General features: G+C 41.5%; 5 protein-coding genes across 6 annotated transcripts; 3 read left to right on the plus strand and 2 right to left on the minus strand.

Moving 5' to 3' along the window:
* Position 1: 1 nt before the first annotated feature.
* cfap410 (cilia and flagella associated protein 410) lies at positions 2–3,261 on the minus strand. 2 transcript variants are annotated; one of them, XM_037084204.1, is made up of 7 exons: positions 3,152–3,261; positions 1,711–1,729; positions 1,521–1,567; positions 1,147–1,376; positions 836–986; positions 618–717; positions 2–512 (listed from the first exon to the last, which is right to left on the minus strand). In XM_037084204.1, the coding sequence occupies exons 1-7, from the start codon at positions 3,160–3,162 to the stop codon at positions 348–350; spliced, it is 723 nt and encodes a 240-aa protein (XP_036940099.1). In that variant the 5' UTR covers positions 3,163–3,261; the 3' UTR covers positions 2–347. The 2 variants fall into 2 exon arrangements, with proteins under 2 accessions (XP_036940099.1, XP_036940098.1); XM_037084203.1 differs by lacking the exon at positions 3,152–3,261 and adding an exon at positions 1,881–2,107.
* rpl37a (ribosomal protein L37a) lies at positions 2,243–4,647 on the plus strand. The gene is made up of 4 exons (XM_037084205.1): positions 2,243–2,386; positions 3,174–3,302; positions 3,418–3,500; positions 4,480–4,647. The coding sequence occupies exons 1-4, from the start codon at positions 2,384–2,386 to the stop codon at positions 4,541–4,543; spliced, it is 279 nt and encodes a 92-aa protein (XP_036940100.1). The 5' UTR covers positions 2,243–2,383; the 3' UTR covers positions 4,544–4,647.
* A 991-nt stretch (positions 4,648–5,638) lies between these two features.
* pecr (peroxisomal trans-2-enoyl-CoA reductase) lies at positions 5,639–9,086 on the plus strand. The gene is made up of 8 exons (XM_037084202.1): positions 5,639–5,795; positions 6,430–6,563; positions 6,668–6,833; positions 6,917–6,998; positions 7,080–7,176; positions 7,266–7,376; positions 8,194–8,305; positions 8,682–9,086. The coding sequence occupies exons 1-8, from the start codon at positions 5,684–5,686 to the stop codon at positions 8,762–8,764; spliced, it is 897 nt and encodes a 298-aa protein (XP_036940097.1). The 5' UTR covers positions 5,639–5,683; the 3' UTR covers positions 8,765–9,086.
* A 608-nt stretch (positions 9,087–9,694) lies between these two features.
* Positions 9,695–12,247, plus strand: ndufb3 (NADH:ubiquinone oxidoreductase subunit B3). Its single transcript, XM_037084950.1, has 3 exons — positions 9,695–9,840; positions 11,766–11,894; positions 12,002–12,247. Exons 1-3 carry the CDS (start codon positions 9,725–9,727, stop codon positions 12,153–12,155), a joined length of 399 nt encoding a protein of 132 aa, XP_036940845.1. The 5' UTR covers positions 9,695–9,724; the 3' UTR covers positions 12,156–12,247.
* A 156-nt stretch (positions 12,248–12,403) lies between these two features.
* On the minus strand, positions 12,404–16,255 carry LOC119011643 (UDP-glucuronosyltransferase 1A1-like). Its single transcript, XM_037084949.1, has 9 exons — positions 15,659–16,255; positions 15,374–15,437; positions 15,146–15,294; positions 14,438–14,565; positions 14,096–14,189; positions 13,783–13,908; positions 13,611–13,698; positions 13,311–13,530; positions 12,404–13,202 (listed from the first exon to the last, which is right to left on the minus strand). The coding sequence occupies exons 1-9, from the start codon at positions 16,190–16,192 to the stop codon at positions 12,932–12,934; spliced, it is 1,674 nt and encodes a 557-aa protein (XP_036940844.1). The 5' UTR covers positions 16,193–16,255; the 3' UTR covers positions 12,404–12,931.
* Positions 16,256–17,793: the final 1,538 nt, after the last annotated feature.

Raw genomic sequence — 17,793 nt, forward strand, 5'->3', positions numbered from 1 at the left:
GTATTGCAATTTCATATCTTTACTTACAGAAATAGATTTAAATTTAGCAAAACATACATTCTTTTGTTCTTACAAGGCAGGGAGGCATGCTGCTATTTAAAAGAAAAGGAAAGAAAGCCAAGGATATTGTTCAGTAATGCTGCACATGTGAAAACTCTGACAAAACAAGGCAGGCCAGTGAGATTACATCACATATTATAATGCATATTGTAAAAAGAAGGTGACAGGTAGAAAAAAGGGTGTGTTGGGATACTGTTTCTCATTCCCAAAGAATGGGGTTTAGGTTAAATATGTACAAAGTATAAAGGGAGGTGAGGTTTGGCCTGGAGTGCATGCTGGGAAATGTTTCAGTGTTGGATGTCAGTTGTCTTCTGTGTCTGCAATGAATCGTTAAACATCTCTGAGTCCACTGTGTAAATCTGGAGTCTGTTCTGGGTAGCTGTGTGCACAACGCGAAGCTCCTCTTCATCCAAATCTCTCAGCAGAAGCAAAACTGCATCAAGAGTGTGTGTCTGGAAAATACAATTCAGCTGATCAGTTTCAAGGACAGATTAACAGAAATACTGCAAGTTTTGAAGTTTACGGCAACATTTAGAATTTCAGAGCTGAGAGGGCACCTTTTTCAATGATAGTTTGTTCTCTCTGGTCGATGGAGAGGAGAGAGACGGGAACTTGTCTCTGGGGAGAGGCTTCATCCCCAACTCCTCCCTGATTTTGCTGGAACAATAAAAGAGAAATGTGTTGTTTTTTAATGTTTCCATCAGTTTTACGGATCATCTTCAGCCATTGCACGCTTTGCTTTGTGTAAATGTTTGTGTCAATCCACAACGCTTACTTGGTCTCCTCCATGTTGTAGTTCAGCGGGTCATTCTCTGTCTCTGCATCTGGAAGTCCGTTGGTGGAGAGCTGGTTTTGGTGGCTACCTGGAGGGGTGGTGACCACTTCGCCCTCCATGAGAGCAAGACCAATCTCATCCTCTGTCACGGCTGCAAACACACATATATGCCTCATTACAATCATTTCCAATCTCATGACAGAAACATGTCTTTTGCAGAGATTTACTCCCCCTCAACGCAATAATTTGAATGCTTTTATTTCGTTTGTGGGTGGAAGAACCCTCCAATCACAAAAACACTGCCCACTCACGTTGGTTGTCCAGCTTCTGCAGACGAGGGAGGCAGCGCAGTACAGTGAGGCGATACTGGCTGGAGTCACTTCCACAACAGGGGTTCTCAGCCAACCAGAGCACTCTGAGACGTGTCAACGGACGCAGATGAGAGAGCTCAGAGAGTGAGGAAATCAAGTTCTTCCTCAGGTAAAGCTCACACAGAGACAGACAGCCAGCCAGAGGAGAGAGAGACGTGATGCTGTTGACACTGCAGAGAGAGCAAAGGAAGGATTCATCACTCAGCTCAAATGAATCAGTGCACATGTAACATTGTAAATGTCGGTGTTAACTGTCACATGGCCCTGTGTGTGAATGTGACAGAGATAGACAGCAAAGACTTAAGTAGACCAACCTCAGTGTCAGCACCTCAATGTTGGCCATTTGAGAGAAGATGGATATCTGAAAGAGACAGAGCATAAGAGAACACTGATGTCAGTGCATACACATGTAAAAACAATCAAAAGAACAAAGTACATTTGTGCATGAATGATGAATTCAGTGTCAGTCCAAACATGATACCCTTTAACTCTTTGACTACTTACATCAGTTAGGTTGCATCCCCTGCAGAAATGAAATGGAACATAACGTTAGCACACATAGAAGATACACAAAAATAAGTAATGCCAGTCATTATCCAGCGACGACAGTCAGCGTTTAAACACAAAAACCAACAGCCTTACTTGGAACTGTTGTGGTCATTTTAAACACTTACCAGCAGTTCAATTTCTTCACGCTTTCCAAGTCGGAGGCCTTAGCCTTAGCGAGAACCTGTTTCCGTGTTAGCTTCATAGCCTATCATTTAATTCGGCTCTCAAAAAAGATTATTTTCAAAGCACTATATGCTCACAAACAACAAAGACCGCATTATGACAGGCGGAACGGACAAACATTTCAACTCAGCAGTAGGGATGTTGTCGTCTGCTACATGAACGCGCATGCGCATATCCACTAAGCGTCCTTAGTTACAGTCATTTCCTGTATGATGATTTTTTTAATGTGAGGATTTGTTTGTTTGTTGAAAATACTGAACAGCAGCGAAACTTCTTTGCAAAATCACTTATTATTTTTTTAGTATTATTGCTTATTATCAATGATAGTTGTATTTGTGTGTAGCTGAACCCGTACTCAAAGTCCCACAATGCAGCGCACCCGACTGGGTAAATCGCGCCTGCGCGGTAAGCAATCCCTCTTTGGACCTACGTCTCCACTGAAACCATGGTGAGACCTGAATGTCCCCTTCCTAATCCGTGTCAATCTAGCATTTTCTGTGCCATAAATGATATAATCACATGTTTGGAGGCTCAGGGGTGTCCATTATTGTCATACACGAGTGTTATTTGTACTGGTTTGGGGATTGTAATGGCAGCAAAAACGATGTTTTCATGTCCTATTGAGACAGTAATGGCTGCCACCATTGCTTTGCCCATTCCCAGTACCGGGCGGGCGAGCTAACATTAGCTTGCTCTCGGTCGTTAAATTAGTTCCGAGCAAGCGTAGAGGGCCCAGCATTTTCAAAGTAATTTGAAGTGGCACTGTTCATTCCTTAACAGTATTCTCTCAAACCCGTCCGGGATTGTAGCAATGGGTAACTTGGCTAAATGGCTCTCTTGTCAAGAGGAAGCTAGTGCAGGCTAGCTGGTTGAACGTCTGATGACAGTTCATTCGCCCCGGTTCTACGGGTTTTCTAACTGATTAGAATGAAACATAAGTGAAATACTTGAGGTGAGGGGACACGATGTTTTCCCTGGTACATTCGGCTGTCAGCGTTTTATCCTCAGAACCCGTTTGGCTCTGTGTGTGGAGTCACCACGACTGTCTGGACATCCTCGAAGAACTTAATTGAGGAGCCACGGTTTAGCCACTGTTGCAGCAGTACTGACGTGTAGCGAAGCGGCATACACTCCAGCATTACATCTGTATTGCAACAGTTGTTAGTGCTGATAAACCCGTATCAACGCAGCAGATTGTTGAATTGTGTCTCACCGTGTTTTCATCTTGTCCACAGGCCAAGCGCACCAAGAAGGTGGGGATCGTTGGTAAATACGGCACGCGTTATGGCGCGTCGCTGAGGAAGATGGTAAAGAAAATTGAAATCTCCCAGCACGCTAAATATACCTGCTCCTTCTGTGGAAAGGTGAGTACTTTTCATAAGTGTATATGTAAATGTTTTCAGTACACCCCGAAAGGTGTGTACACCACCTTGACTGTGTTTTTCAATTTGGTTAATGTGCTACAATATCTATTTACAGACCAAGATGAAGAGGAGGGCTGTGGGTATCTGGCACTGTGGGTCCTGCAAGAAGACAGTGGCTGGAGGTGCTTGGACGTACAAGTAAGTTTGTTTGCTTTGCTGCAGTTCCACCATGCTTTATTGGGGAAACATGCAGTCACCAAGACTGAACTTGTTGCAAGGATATTATTTGTCATAACAAGTAAGTTTGGATTGAGGGCCATGTCATCTGTCATTAAATCTGAGGACTGTCAGCAGTTTGTTTTCTTTTACAGTAAATGGTCAGAAGTTCTGTACTGTACCTACAAAGGCAGCCAGTGTTTTCACTGAAGCTGGATGTAATTTCTTTCTATATTGTATAGTACTGCACCGTTCATTACACCAACACATCAGTCTCGCATAGCAATACTTAAGTACGTAAACTGATTTGCAATACGTTCACCAGTTACTCAAGAATTGATTCCACCCACTCAGATTTCCTCATTCAGTCTACATTTACAACATACCTACTCCCCAGGCACCAGAGAAGAACCTCTGAACTGTATAAACTAGTTTTGTTAAATATGAAATTTGATCTCTTGCATTATCTAAAAAGTAGTTGGATATTTTGGGGGTTAATGACATTTCCATAGCAGTTGCCACAGTTGTCAGTATAGAAACTAGAATTAAACAGACAGCCCAGGCTGACATAAGAAGGGTTCTTGTCTGGCATGAACTCTAAATTATCCAGATTATAATTGATATATAAAATAGCATGGCCAGAACACAGTATGAAAAATGTTTGGATGATTTTGCCGATCTACCACAAATTAATATTACTTTGTTAAACTTGTCGGAGTGACCACAAAGCAACTCCATAGTCAGTTTAAACTGAGGTCATCTGGTGACCTGCATGAATGGTAATACGTCTATTTACATGACTGTGTAAGGCAACACTAAAGGTCTTAGATTAGGGAAAGAGGGTTCCTATTGCAAATTTCTCTGGAATCGTTGAAATGTTTGTTTGGAATCTCAGGCTGTGGCAGTGATTAAGCACACAACTATCACCACTAATGATTTTTTTTTTTTTGTCTTTTTACAGCACAACTTCCGCTGTCACAGTCAAGTCCGCAATCAGGAGACTGAAAGAATTGAAGGACCAGTAAACCAAGTGCGACGATCACTGGTGGATTTGGGACTTTTTTTTTTCAATAATTTAACCGATCTGGATATGGCCTCAACATCCAAAAATAAAGCGGTCTGGAGCGGAGTTCTTTGTTTGTGTCTTTGTCCATCTGGTTTATAATGTTGCAGTAAAACCTAAACTTGTGGTCTACAACAATATGCTTCACCAAATGCGTATTAACAAGATGCACCACTAAATCAGTACTGCTGTCCTAATAAATCAGTGCATGTCATGATGCCTCATGTCTAACTAGCATTGATTTCTTATAGCAAATTAGGTGAATAACTTTCGTCAGTGGGTGAATATACTCTGACAATGTAGTTTGTTGGCAGTTACGTGAAAGCCTTACAGTATGAAATCTTTTGCTGCAGTGCAGTCCTTTTTGCTTGTTTGAATCCCTGCTTAAATTGTGACTCACTTGGAGCAGTGTTCTAATTTCACTCAGCAGGTCCAAAAGTTGTGCATATTAACACTGACAGATTAGCATACCTAAATGTCACTCATCTATTATTAGCTGTACATTAAACACAATGATTTATGTGCAAAAGGTCTGTCGCTGGCACTGTACGTGGTTGGTGTTTAATAGTGTAATATATTGTGTTGTTGGACTGGAGACCAGGACCTAATCTCTAGTTAGGGTTACAGTTGAGTGTGTCATTGATGTTGCTTACATTGTCAATAGTACTGCATTAAGGATGTACAGAGGGTCTTCAGTGAAGGTGTAAGTAACTCATTTTTAAGCAAATTCTAAATCAAGGACATTACATATACATTTTCTTTATTTTTAATAGAAATGAGGGTGAGGTTGTTTTGGGTTTTTTTTTTTTCAGCTTCAACATTGTGGATATTTAAGGTTGTACCAAAATGTATCAGCTCTAAAAATCATTAAATATCCCTGACTTAATAGGTCACAATTTGCTGGCAGACGTTAAAATTGACAACTTTACGATAATTATACAAAACATCGTATTAAAAACTTCATTCTACTATATGTATTTTTAAAAACCTTCCTGAGAAGAGTAGCACAGATGATCAGAGCAAACACACCCTCTGCCGTAAACCGTCCAGCAGGGGGCGCAGTGTCGTGATCCTCCCTCCTCACCGGGGTCAAGAAACAAGTATGGCGGCGTCCAGTGTTTTCAGACCTGGCTTGTTCAACCATAAAGTTGCAATAGTGACGGGTGGAGGGACGGGTATCGGTAAAGCTATCTCTGCGGAGCTGCTGGAGCTGGGTGAGTGAACTGTTGTGTTGGATCAAGAAACGTGTATTTCTCACAGTGCGGACAGTCTGAAGCGAACCGCAGCTGACTGACAACAAGAGCCAAGTGAACTTCGACACAGAGAGAAGTGCTGTCGGACCAGCGATAAGGCTACTACAGTACAGTCGTGTCAGTGTGTTAACTGCCATCATGTTTGTAATTAAGAAATATTTAAACTAAAAAGAATGAAAAACTCCGTCGCATTATAGCAGACGAATCGTAAAGATGTCACAAAATCTGATGGGTAACAAACTTTGGTGCAACACCTGAGCGCAGTGGTCTATTTGTGCCCCCTGGGGTGGAATTTGGTATCTGTTTCACCCACTGAATGTATCATAGCTGTATAAGAAGCCAAAAAAAAAGCAACACTTTTTTTTATGTATTGACCCGACGTGGGTTTAAAAACTACCAATGTTTTGAAATGTTTGGAGCCCTTCAGTTGTCTCTGCTCTCAGAGAGCAAAGTCATCCATGTGAATATCAAACAAGAGCAAACATTGGGTGATAACCCGTTCCCAATAATCTCATCAGATGACTAAATAATGATTATCCACCAGCCATTTGTCTTGTGCTTGCTGTCATGTCATGGCTAACTATATTGTGCTCAGGTTGCAGTGTGGTGATCTCCAGCAGAAAGGTGGAGAGGTTGGAGGCAGCAGCTCAGGAGCTGAGACAAAAAATCCCTCCCTCCAGCCCTGCGTGCGTCACTCCCCTACCGTGTAACATCCGAAATGAGGATGAGGTAGGCCTGTACACACCCTCATCCTCTGAAACTGCAGCATGTTGTCAGTGCATGTTTGCAAGATTTCATTGTGGCCTCTTGTTTTGACCCCCCCTGTGTGGCAGGTGAAGACCCTTGTGTCATCGGTGCTGAAGCGGCATGGCAGGATAGACTTCCTGGTGAACAATGGAGGAGGTCAGTTCACCAGCCCGGCGGAGCACATGACATCTAAAGGCTGGAAAGCTGTGATAGACACCAACCTGACTGGAACCTTCCACTGCTGCAAGGAGGGTGAGAAGCAGACCGCTAACACTTGGTTGACTTTGTGTTTTTGAAAGCTCTCAGTTTGATTGTTTGCTGGTCTTTCCACACAGTCTACACCGCGTGGATGAAACAGCACGGGGGGGTGATCGTCAACATCATCGCCGACATGTGGAAAGGCTTCCCAGGCATGGCGTAAGCAGCACCGCCTTGAATTAACACTCACACACTCCCCCTTGATGTTTGTCCAAACACTGTATGTCCTCTCCCTGACAGTCACACAGGAGCAGCGAGGTCAGCAGTGGACAACTTGACAAAGAGTCTGGCCATCGAGTGGGCTTCCTCAGGAGTCCGAGTCAACTCTATTGCACCTGTAAGTGCAGGTTATAATAAGTTAAAGCAAAATCAAAGTTTTGGGTCCTTTACTACATAGTCAAACGTGTGCATTTTGTTTTGTCGCAGGGCACAATATTTTCCAAAACTGCCATGGAGAATTACAAGGAGTTCGGGCCACAGCTCTTCAAGATGTCTGTTCCCCTCAGCCCTGCAAGGAGGCTGGGAGTACCAGAGGAGGTGTGTAACTATGTCATGACACCCACAAGTCCTTGAGGAAAGGAAAAGGAAAGGCACAAATGAACTTAGCATCTTTGTCAGATTTTAAAAGGGGTAACTCAATGATTTTACACATTAAAGTGTGTTTACAGGTCTTGGGGAGTACTACTGCACATGTGAAAAAAGTGTAAAGCCTTTTGCTGCTCCTGAGGAAGCCGCACATAGTCTCCCCAAGACCTGTAAAGACAGGTTAATGTGTAAAACTTCTGAAGTTACCCTTTAACCATGCAGCATTCTTTGAAGTGTGCAGAATAATGTGAAACTCTTAGCTGTTTCATCATATTTTCAAGTGGATAAAAAAAAAATCCGTCATATAGTCATGGCTATACCTTGCTAAAATAAACATACAAGCATAGAGTTTGTTATCCATGTCACAGTTTCTGCTTATTTTACATAAACCCCCAATTAAAATGGTATTTATATGCAATTGCATGATAGTAAGAAGTCAAACTGAGCTGTTATTCTGAGTATTTAAGGAAAACATCCCCCTATATGACATACTAATGTTGAGTTTAGACCGTATGGTTATGTATCATGTTTCACAGAGCTGATGAAAAGCCCACTGTAACAAGTGTGAGATGATATTAAGAAGTGGTTGCGTTGGGTTGTGGTATGACGGCATGACCAGCGGGCCTCAAGAGGGAGCTGTCAAGCCGCTTAAGTGCCTCAAGTGCAATCAGTACACAGTATGTTCTGTGTGTTAGTGGTTTGTTGCAGTGTGTATGACTGTAGGGATTTTTTTCTGTCTTTTTTTTTTTTCTCTTGTGTCTTTGTTCAGATCTCATCAGCAGTGTGTTTCATGCTCTCCCCCGCTGCCTCCTACATTTCCGGAGCCACTCTGAGAGTTGATGCAGGACAGAGTCTGTACCACTCCGCGTGGGATATACCTGGTACATACATCTTGCTAATGCATTTAAATAGTGCTAGGCAATATATCGATATTACATCGTGTTATGACAGATGTGTTGTCCTTTCCTGTTTTTAAAAGCTAACTGTTCTGCTGGTTTTAATTTTTGTCTTACCCATTTTGTCATCATATCCACATTACTAATGGTCATCATCACATCATATTGTTACAACATCAAGATATTTGGAAAGAAATATATATTGTGATCTTTGATTTTGTCTCCTAATTCCACCATTTCTGAAGATACATTGAAATATTTAAACATATATCCTTATCAAGAATAAGTCTTTACAGGTGATACTATATACCGCAACTTATAGTATATTTAATTCATGTGGTGATTGGTGTGTTTGTCTCAGATCACAGTGCGTGGCCTGAAGCTCCAGAGGGAGAGAACCTGGACGCTCTGAGGGAACTGCTCAAACCACAAAGCAAACTCTGATTGCCTTTTGTGGAAAAGTCTGAGCCCAGTGCATAAACACACACGAGCAGTGCCAACAAGAATCTTGGACGTTTAACTGCACGGTCACCACAAGGAAACATCACACCGTGTTGGCCTTGTTGTATTAAGATGTGATTAATTATGTAAACAATGTACATAACTGTCTGTAATTAATAGCAACATGAATGTCTGATTAGTGTCATAAAGGGTAATGACATAAACCATTTCCAATGCATTTTGTAATTTTGATTAAAAAAAAAGTGAAGAGCAGATAAATTATGTCTGCTCTAGGTTTTTCAAATAATAAATAAATAACACACAACCATGGGTAAAAGTTTGTAATTGTGTACACAGTGACAGACCTCCGATGGACATGAAAACAGAGCTAAATGTACAGTGTTTGAATTGTCTCTCTCCCTCAGAAATTTCCCATTCATTAAATAATGAGTGAGAAATATTTCACACCCCAACTTGACCGTCATATGATTTGGACCGATCCCAATCTTAATTACTGGGTGTTGCTTACACTCTCTCAGACTGTGCTGTCTGTGCAGCTCAAGATGAAAAAACAATCCAATCTCAGGCTTCTGAGAGCAGTTAAGAGTCATAGTTACCATTAACATCTTAGTTAAACATGTTGCAAAACGCATCTCCAAATAATATCATGGAATGATAATATATTGAAATGAAAAACAATTCTTGTAGTGATTATTGAAGGCATATCTATAGATGCAAAACCAGAAGGTTGACAGTTGAATTAATTAAATATCTGAAGACATGAATTAACATAACAATAAATGATCGACATGATCCTCACATGTACGGACCCATAGGAATTGCACGATAGTAAACTGTATTTTACTTTGTATTGCTGAAATTGCTTCTGTTTTACTGGTTATTCAATGAACAAACAGACAGTGCCAAATATTTAGCTTTGTTTTTGTTTCTTGTACTCGAGAAATGTCAAAACGCACGCTTTGGTATTTTGTCCCGAATGCTTTTCCGTCGTATGCCGTAAAACAACCTCAACTGTCGCAAATCCGGTCTAGCAGCAGAGGTCACAACAAACCACTCAGGTAAAGTGATTGTTTGTAATAACATCCTAAATTTCTGAAGACAATTGTGTTGCTCTTTGATACAGAGTGGCAGCATAGTCTTTACAAACATGAAGGTGTAGCAAATGCGTCTTTGAACAAATGCTTTATTTTTCTAGCTAGTGAACGCAAGCTCGTTAGCTAACGTAATGCTAGCCCAGGAAACGCCGTGTACGTTTTTGTCTTCTTTACTCAACAATTTAGATTAATTTTATTTAAAGGGGTCATTTATTTTAGGTAGAGGATCTAGGTAAGTAATTAGAAAGGTTAAGAAAGATTAAGAAAAGGCAGTCAATGATCACTTCAGGCAAGTGTCAGAACGTTTCACACCGGTGAGCATTAGCAGGCTAATGTCATGAAGGCAGACGCCAGTTTGTTTCTTTGGGTACTTCAGTAGGAAAGATACACATTTAACACACTGTCATAATAACATCGGTATTACTTTTGCCAGGTTTTCCCTGTCAGTCAGTTTGGACTTGTGATTTCATCGAAAGCAAAACAAATAAAACATTACAAATGTATTGGCATTTATTAAACATATAAAACGTGTACATTATTCCCCAAATTGTCGCTTACCCTTCTTTGTATACAAGGTGCAAAGATGAACAAAGATTTGTAATAAACTAGTGTAATGTGGAGAGTAAGCGGCCGCCATGTATCCTGGCCAGCACATTGACTCCCATAAGGACAGGTGCCAAACACATCCACCTCACGTATGTTTTCATGTGTCAGCCTTTTGCACAGATTGCATTTCAGGGTGTGTAGTCTTAGACATTTGGAAAAGGCTTAATTTTAACCACTGTGTTTTCAAAGTTAGTAATATGAATATATCTCTTAAATGAAAAATGCTTTATTTTCAACATAATCTGGTGTTTAGTCTATGCAGCCAGTGTAAACCAGAAATATTGTAATTTTGTGCTATGCTGTGCTGGAGGCTGGACCCCAGTCCTTCACAAAGAAATTCACAGTCCAGAAGTATTAAACAGCTTAAACATATCATCCACAGACCTCAGTAGGCAACTGAGAGAGATGGGGTAAATTCTCTTTTTTTCACACTTTAGTGTCCGCTCACATGTGGCCAATAAAAATTTATATATGCATGTGAATTGCTAAAAAACTTTTACACAGAGCCCGTTTAATATTTCAGTTGAATCAATCTTGTCAGCATATTTGTCACCTGGTGTTGATATCGGCAAGCATCAAATGATCATGTTCATATCATACAATCAAAGTTAATATAAACATAATGCTAATATACATTTATTGCTGTGGGTATAAAGACATTCTGTAAACTTTATTTTCACAGTTGCAATGATTTAGATGTGATGAAAAAGGATTTGAGTGTAAATGTTTTAGCTACCTTGAAAGAGCTCAAACTCTTACTAAGCTGTGCATTACATTTAAATGACAGAAACAAGCTGCAGGTTTGGTTAAAGAAAATGGAACTAAAGTAGAACTGCAGATACTCTTCTATCAGCAAAGCTGAGTTTGTTTGCCTTTCGCAGTAAAACAGTTTTGACCCAATTTTCAAGTTATATTTATAATTTGGACTCAACTAAGATGAAAAACAAAGAGTGAGCAGTTGTATCTAGGGTTCAATCTGTGTCATGGTTCAGGTATGTAAATGCAGCATATGAAATTCAAATTTTCTTCTCTCTTAATTGGAGGGAAGATGTTTGGGCCAGGATCCAAGAGCCTCTCTGGATTACAGACGAGCATTATTTCATGTCTCCTTTTTCCACTTTGCCTGAAACATTGCTGCTTATTTCTAACCACAGATGTATCTTATATTTTACATAATAAAATGATGATCAGAGAGACACAAATTGAGGCTTCTACAAGCAAACTAAGTGGTAATTACCATTTAAAATGAATGTCAACTTGCATATATCTGTATTTGCTCTCAGCATGGGAGGTGACCACGGCCACGGCAAGATGTCCATGCCAGACTGGCAGCAGTGGAAGACGGCGGGGACACCACTGGAGACAACACAACAGAGGCTGGCAGCCAGGGGCCTCAAGGACCCCTGGGCACGGTCAGTGATTGTATCCACGCAAGATGTATAAATGATGTGTCTGTTATTTTCTTCTTCCTGACCGTGCATTCTAATGTTCTCTCCTGCCGCTGTCCCTCTGTCTGCAGGAACGAGGCGTGGAGATACTCGGGTGGCTTCGCTCGTCCTGTCACTTTCTCCGAGGTGCTGCTGAGAGGCTTCAAGTGGGGCTTTGCTGCTTTTACTGTTGCTCTGGCCGTAGAGTACGCCATGTTCCCACCCAAGAAGGGTGGCCATCATTAATGTTAATCACTGTCCCTCAATGCCAGACTATAACGGAGTCTAATAATATTCTGTATTTTCTGTTCATTAAATGTATTTTTTTTTTCTGATCACACCGCAGCTTTTCTCATTCTTCTTACCTTTTTAAAACATAACCAGAAACACATTTTCCTGTTACCTGTAGTGATACTTATCATGTAGATAGTTTTGCCGTGAGTTGCCAAGTTTTGGAGATATTGCCTGTTGAGATGTTTGCCTTCTCTCCAATTTAAGAAAACTAGCCTTCTACTTTTAATAACTCAAAAGCAACTTCTTTCTCCAGAATTCATGATGCGGTCAGTTTCATGTAGGACCTTTTTTTTTCTAGCAAACAACATCCACCAACCTCATCACAAGCATGCATCTGTTCATGGGTTAGAGGCTAGCAAACAAAGCTAACTGACATTAAAGCTCAGCTAAGGAGCCCTGTTGAGAGCACGAGTTCAGTAGAAAGAAAACAGTTCCAACATGAAACTTCTCACAAAAAGGTCTGTCGATCATCTTGAAAATGGCGGGTCATGATTTCTTGAAAGATTTGTTGCTGTTCAGTTTTTCAAATGTATTTCATTGGATTGTCAGCTGTAGTTCCGTTTATATATAAAGATAAGAGGAAAAAAAGACACATCTATGCCCAATATCTCCAAAACTCAGCAAGAGTTAGCGCTACAAGAGGAAAAAAGTGTTTTTGATTTTAGGGTGGACTGTCCCTTTAACATACAGTAGTACTGCTGAGATGAAGGTGAACATATGGCACCAGATCAATCCTGCTTCCGCTTCCTGCCCAGTTTCCGGAGGCATAGCTTCAAGCATTTTACCGTCAGTATCACAAAAATCAGGACTACAGTAGTCAGCAGCACTATTACATCCAGACAGAAGTACTGGATCCAGTTGAGGTCGTGGACAGCAGATCGGAGATGTTTTGCTCCTTTGTGCCGCATCACAAATTCTGTCCAGTACACAGAAAGCTCAAGTGGATCAGTTTGACGGTCGTTATGGAGAGCTGACAGCTTCTGAATGTTCACTTTGTACCTGGACATAAATTGAAAAAAACAACAACATGGGTTAGATTCCAAAACTTGTTTGAAATTTTGATTAACATGAGCAACAAGAGACCGAGCAACCTCTGACCCCACTCACCTGGTGTCACTCAAGACGTCGTTCAGTGCCTGAAGAAGGCTCTCTGTAGTGATGGAAACAATGTCCAACACCACTCCCACACCTTTGCTAGCCATCTTCTGTGCGTTGTCCGGCTGGTCCCCCGAGATCGGCACCATCACCATGGGAACAGCGTGGCACAGTCCCTCAAAGAGACCGTGTGAGCCGGCATGGGTGATGAAAGCCCGAGCTCCAGGATGTGCTAACACACACAACACAAAGAAGTCAGATGGTATTGTATGCGACAGGTGGTCTGAAGTGTGCGTCAGGATGTTTACAGACCCAGCAGGTCGTTCTGAGGCACCCATTCCATTATCTTCACATTTTCTGGGACACCGCCTGGAACCTGTCCAGTGTACCTCCATATTACCTGCAAAAAACGGTCGTCAGCTATTGCTTTTTGATTATCACGTTGATTTATGATTTGAAATGGTGAAATATATCATTCTTGGACCTTCTGTGGAATCTGTCTGAAGGCTTCCAGGAAGACGGAAGTCGTTTCTTCAGGCATTTCTGACACCATGGTGCCCAGAGTGAACACTATGAACCCATGCTCTCCTGACACCCAGGACGCCAAGTCCTACAAACACACACACACACACACACACACACACACACACACGTGGTGGGCCTGGCATTCATTTCTGTTTTTGATCTTGATTTGTTCTATTGATCTCCCTCACTTGAAAGCAGTGAGATAAAGTGAGTAGAAGGAAGTAAAAGACACTAATTGTTTTTAATCAAAATCAGAATCACATGGGCCTTACCTCGGGAAGAGGATTTCTCACGTTGCAGTTGATTCCACCAACAGGCACCATATTGGGCATGAGAGGGCGTGGGAACTCCAGTATGGGGTCAGTCCTGTAGAAGCACAATATCATGATATCAATCTGAACAGGAGACAAAAAATCTCACATCCTTTTCTCCTCTCAATGTGATTTAGTGGCGTGAAACAATAGGAACAGTAAAAAAAATACCTTTTCACTTCACTTTTCACTAGTAATAGTGTACGTGTGTGTGTGTGTGTAAACTTCAGAACAGGACAGTCTAGGTTGATGTGTATGCTTCCCCCAAATACCACTATACACTATAACCTTTGTACATGTTACCTCATCAGCCAGATAGCAGACTCGGACAGCACTTCAGCTATGCCCACCTCCTCTCCCAGGAACTGATAGGCTATGTTGTCAAAGTGCCAGTACAGCAGTCGGCACATCAGTGGCTCCAGGAAAGCCACCTGTGGGTCAGAGGCATCACGGAACAATACAATTTAATGGCGCTCAAACTGAAACCATAGTTTGACAAGGACATCGTGACCTGAGCATGGAGACAGACACAGAGGGCTTCCGTTGTGTTCCTAAACTATTTCTATTGAGTATGTGACGCAGGTTAGTCAATGTGTAATCTGTGGTTAATGTATTAAAGGGGCACTATGTAGTTTGGGAGAAGAAATTCAAGCTCTGAATTTCATTTTGTACAATATTAATGAGGTAGTAATTCAAACTCAAACGTATTTATCTTTACATTACCAAAAAGCTGTTCTCAGAGGAAAAATGAAGTCTCCAGAACACTGTTTGAAGCCAGAAAGGTGGCAGGGTCCGCCACATATTAACATAAGTAAAGTAAAACAGTATGACACTGTCCTGTCGATTAAGGTCATTTGGTTTATTTATTTCTTTAGGCATAAAAAAATCACGCAAAGAAGATCTTTCTCTTTGGATTGAAAGTTCTTCCCCAAAACTACACAATGCATCTTTTAAGTGGAATAGAAGAATCACAGCCACACCCCTCGTGCATATGAGGCTATGAGTACACACCAAAGTGTTGATAGTCCTCTCCTTGAAGCTCATTCTATCCGTGTACCCGGTGAAGAAGCGAGGCACGTATGAGGGCGGCGAGGGGCAGCCCGCGGACTTCACATCCATGGAACAAGGAATTCCCCTCAGGAGATTAATAGTGGGGAGACCTGAGAATGGTTTAGTGACGACCTGAGTAAATGTGCAGAAGAAGAAGAGCAGAGACAATCCATGTGTGGCAGGGCTCACCTAATTTCCGAGCTATTAATGAGCCTGTGGGCACCATGGGGTCTGTTAGGACGGCGTCAAAGTCCTGCAGAGTGAAAGGGTGAAAGACAGGAGAGGAGGAGAAAGAGGTGAAGCTTAGCTAAATCAGCACTTTTGGGATTTTGGGAATCAAAATTCACATATACAGACTGTGCACAGTAATATGAACAGGTCACAGAATAATGCAATCCAATAGAGCAACAGCCCCAAAGAGTAGTCTAAGAGAGTCTGAGATCTTGTGTTCAGATCTGTTATTGTAGGACTCACCTGCTGTGCCAGATGTGAGATGAGACTGTCATTGAACAGTAGACTTTCAGCACCAGTATGGATTAAGCCTGTGATCTTCTGGATTTGTGCGAATCGACTTTTTATCTTCTCTGTGAAAGACTGCGCTGATTTTTTCAACACATCCATGTGTGAGGCCATGACAGAATCAATATAAGCCTTGTCATAAGGAACAGGGTAGGTCACAGTCTCGTAGTGTTTCCCTGGACCCATCCGCACGCTGACCTCTGGTATCACAACCGTGACCCGGTGTCCACGTCGACCCATTTCTTGTGCGAGGGCCTTCACGCCCACCCAGTGACTCCCATCCATGGGTACCACCAGCAATTTACCCAAGAAACCGGGAGACGCAGTGCCACTTGCAGGAATGGTGTTGGAACCTTCACCCACTTCTGTCTTCACATTCTTCACTGGCCTGGAGTTTTCTGCCGCGGACTTCCTCGTCGTATCCACAGCACCATTCACCTGCATAAACATGTTTAGCAGCAGGAACGCAAACACTGCTGCTTTCCACATTGTTCTCTTTCCTTCGTGTCAACAGCTCACTGAGTGAGAAACGTAGGGCACAGTGTGGAAGAACTGGTCAATGGATATATGGAGGACTGACACTGACAAAATCAAAAGTAAATAAAACACTTAAAATACTAAAAAAATTGATATAAATACACCCAAAAAACTAGAATGGCACTCAGTAGAGTGCACACCTCCCCTGGGCCCAACAGTGCCCTTTAATTCAATTAACCCTCATTCAGAATCAAACTCGATAGCCCTGTCACTTAACCATAAAGACACCAGATGAATTAAATTATTACCATTAAATTATCTCGCCATGTTAAAGGATCCTTTATCTGGATCTGCACCAAAAGTTAATGGGGTCTATTCTGGGCCAGGAGCCAGCCTTGGTCCAGGTTTTGTGGAAACTATTCAGCAGTTCTGTGTAGTCTTGTTGACAAACTAACCAACGAGAACAGACACAAGTGAAAAACCTAATATCAAAGTTAGTACACGAAATAAATCTAGGCATTTATTAATTTGCAATTAATGTAATTACAATTACAAATCATTAATACAATACAATTAGTACAATTACTTTGGATTTTTGCATCTTTATGCTAATGAGGAGGCTGACATTAAACCGTGTGTTATAAGCTCCACTTTCACCCATCAGTTGGTTGAGTGCCAATTTTGCATTATGCATCAATATATCTATTTATTTTTAGTGCATTAATTGGTATATTCATCTACTGTTGAGTCATTACAAAAAATCATTTATTTTATTTAAACACACACACACACACACACACACACACACACACACACACACACACACACACACAAAGTATACGTAATTTTTGCAGTTTTGGTCCTCCGTAAGCACACGCCCTCTTTTTTTGTCCTATAAAATACTCCTGTAAACCACTCCTACTTCCCAACCCCCCCTTCAGCCTCCTCTGTTTGACTTGAAATTCCTCTGTGAATTAGCTGAGTTGGTGCGTTCAAAGTCCTCACTTAAGTACAAGTGACAATTGCAGTACTAGACTGCAGGCTAGAGGTTATTGTTATTGTGAAATGTATTTTACTGCTATACAAACATAAAAGAGAGCACAATCAATCTGCTGCTACTGCGTTTGGGGGAGAGTTCATCTGAGATACCAGCTGTGTTTTGTTGAAGAGAAGAGATTTCTAGCAGATCTTATTTATTTGGAGACGCACAGACACAGCTGAGCCAGGTCACAGGCTGTAAGGCATTGCTCTGACTGAGTTGTTGGTTCTACCCTTTTAAAAAACATCAGTGTTTTGCAGCTGAGTTGCAGTGCTGACAGTAAACAGGATTGCCGTTTAGTTGAAATCTCCATGTGTAATGAATATGGTGGAAAGTAACAGCAGTTCCATTGGTTCAATCCTATTTGACGCAACTAATATTTAATTTGGACATTAATCCACACATTTAGGGATGGTCTCAAACTTCACGTTTACATGCACAAAAATATCTGAATGCCATATCACCATGAGTAATCACATCAAAATCAATTTACAACATAGACATAGAGAAGAGACAGACGAGTCAAAACATTGTTCAGCAAACGTGTTCTGAGGCTGGTGTTTGGATATGTGGT

The sequence above is a fragment of the Acanthopagrus latus genome, chromosome 21, assembly GCF_904848185.1.
Source record: "Acanthopagrus latus isolate v.2019 chromosome 21, fAcaLat1.1, whole genome shotgun sequence".
Lineage (NCBI taxonomy): Eukaryota > Metazoa > Chordata > Actinopteri > Spariformes > Sparidae > Acanthopagrus > Acanthopagrus latus.

Bases quoted from the DNA above. Each gene is read 5' to 3' on its own strand.
- cfap410 (XM_037084203.1), bottom strand. From the start codon at position 1,957: ATGAAGCTAACACGGAAACAGGTTCTCGCTAAGGCTAAGGCCTCCGAC. The intron at 1,377-1,520 runs GTTGGTCTACTT...CTCTCTCTGCAG, and splicing joins ATTGAGGTGCTGACACTGAG to TGTCAACAGCATCACGTCTC. The intron at 718-835 runs GTAAGCGTTGTG...TTATTGTTCCAG, and splicing joins TACAACATGGAGGAGACCAA to CAAAATCAGGGAGGAGTTGG.
- rpl37a (XM_037084205.1), top strand. The intron at 3,303-3,417 runs GTGAGTACTTTT...ATCTATTTACAG, and splicing joins CCTGCTCCTTCTGTGGAAAG to ACCAAGATGAAGAGGAGGGC. The intron at 3,501-4,479 runs GTAAGTTTGTTT...GTCTTTTTACAG, and splicing joins GGAGGTGCTTGGACGTACAA to CACAACTTCCGCTGTCACAG.
- pecr (XM_037084202.1), top strand. From the start codon at position 5,684: ATGGCGGCGTCCAGTGTTTTCAGACCTGGCTTGTTCAACCATAAAGTT. The intron at 5,796-6,429 runs GTGAGTGAACTG...TATTGTGCTCAG, and splicing joins TGCGGAGCTGCTGGAGCTGG to GTTGCAGTGTGGTGATCTCC. The intron at 8,306-8,681 runs GTACATACATCT...TGTTTGTCTCAG, and splicing joins CTCCGCGTGGGATATACCTG to ATCACAGTGCGTGGCCTGAA.
- ndufb3 (XM_037084950.1), top strand. From the start codon at position 9,725: ATGTCAAAACGCACGCTTTGGTATTTTGTCCCGAATGCTTTTCCGTCG. The intron at 9,841-11,765 runs GTAAAGTGATTG...ATTTGCTCTCAG, and splicing joins GGTCACAACAAACCACTCAG to CATGGGAGGTGACCACGGCC. The intron at 11,895-12,001 runs GTCAGTGATTGT...CTCTGTCTGCAG, and splicing joins CTCAAGGACCCCTGGGCACG to GAACGAGGCGTGGAGATACT.
- LOC119011643 (XM_037084949.1), bottom strand. From the start codon at position 16,192: ATGTGGAAAGCAGCAGTGTTTGCGTTCCTGCTGCTAAACATGTTTATG. The intron at 14,190-14,437 runs GTAACATGTACA...GTGCTTCTACAG, and splicing joins TCTGCTATCTGGCTGATGAG to GACTGACCCCATACTGGAGT. The intron at 13,203-13,310 runs GTGAGTGGGGTC...ATTTATGTCCAG, and splicing joins GACGTCTTGAGTGACACCAG to GTACAAAGTGAACATTCAGA.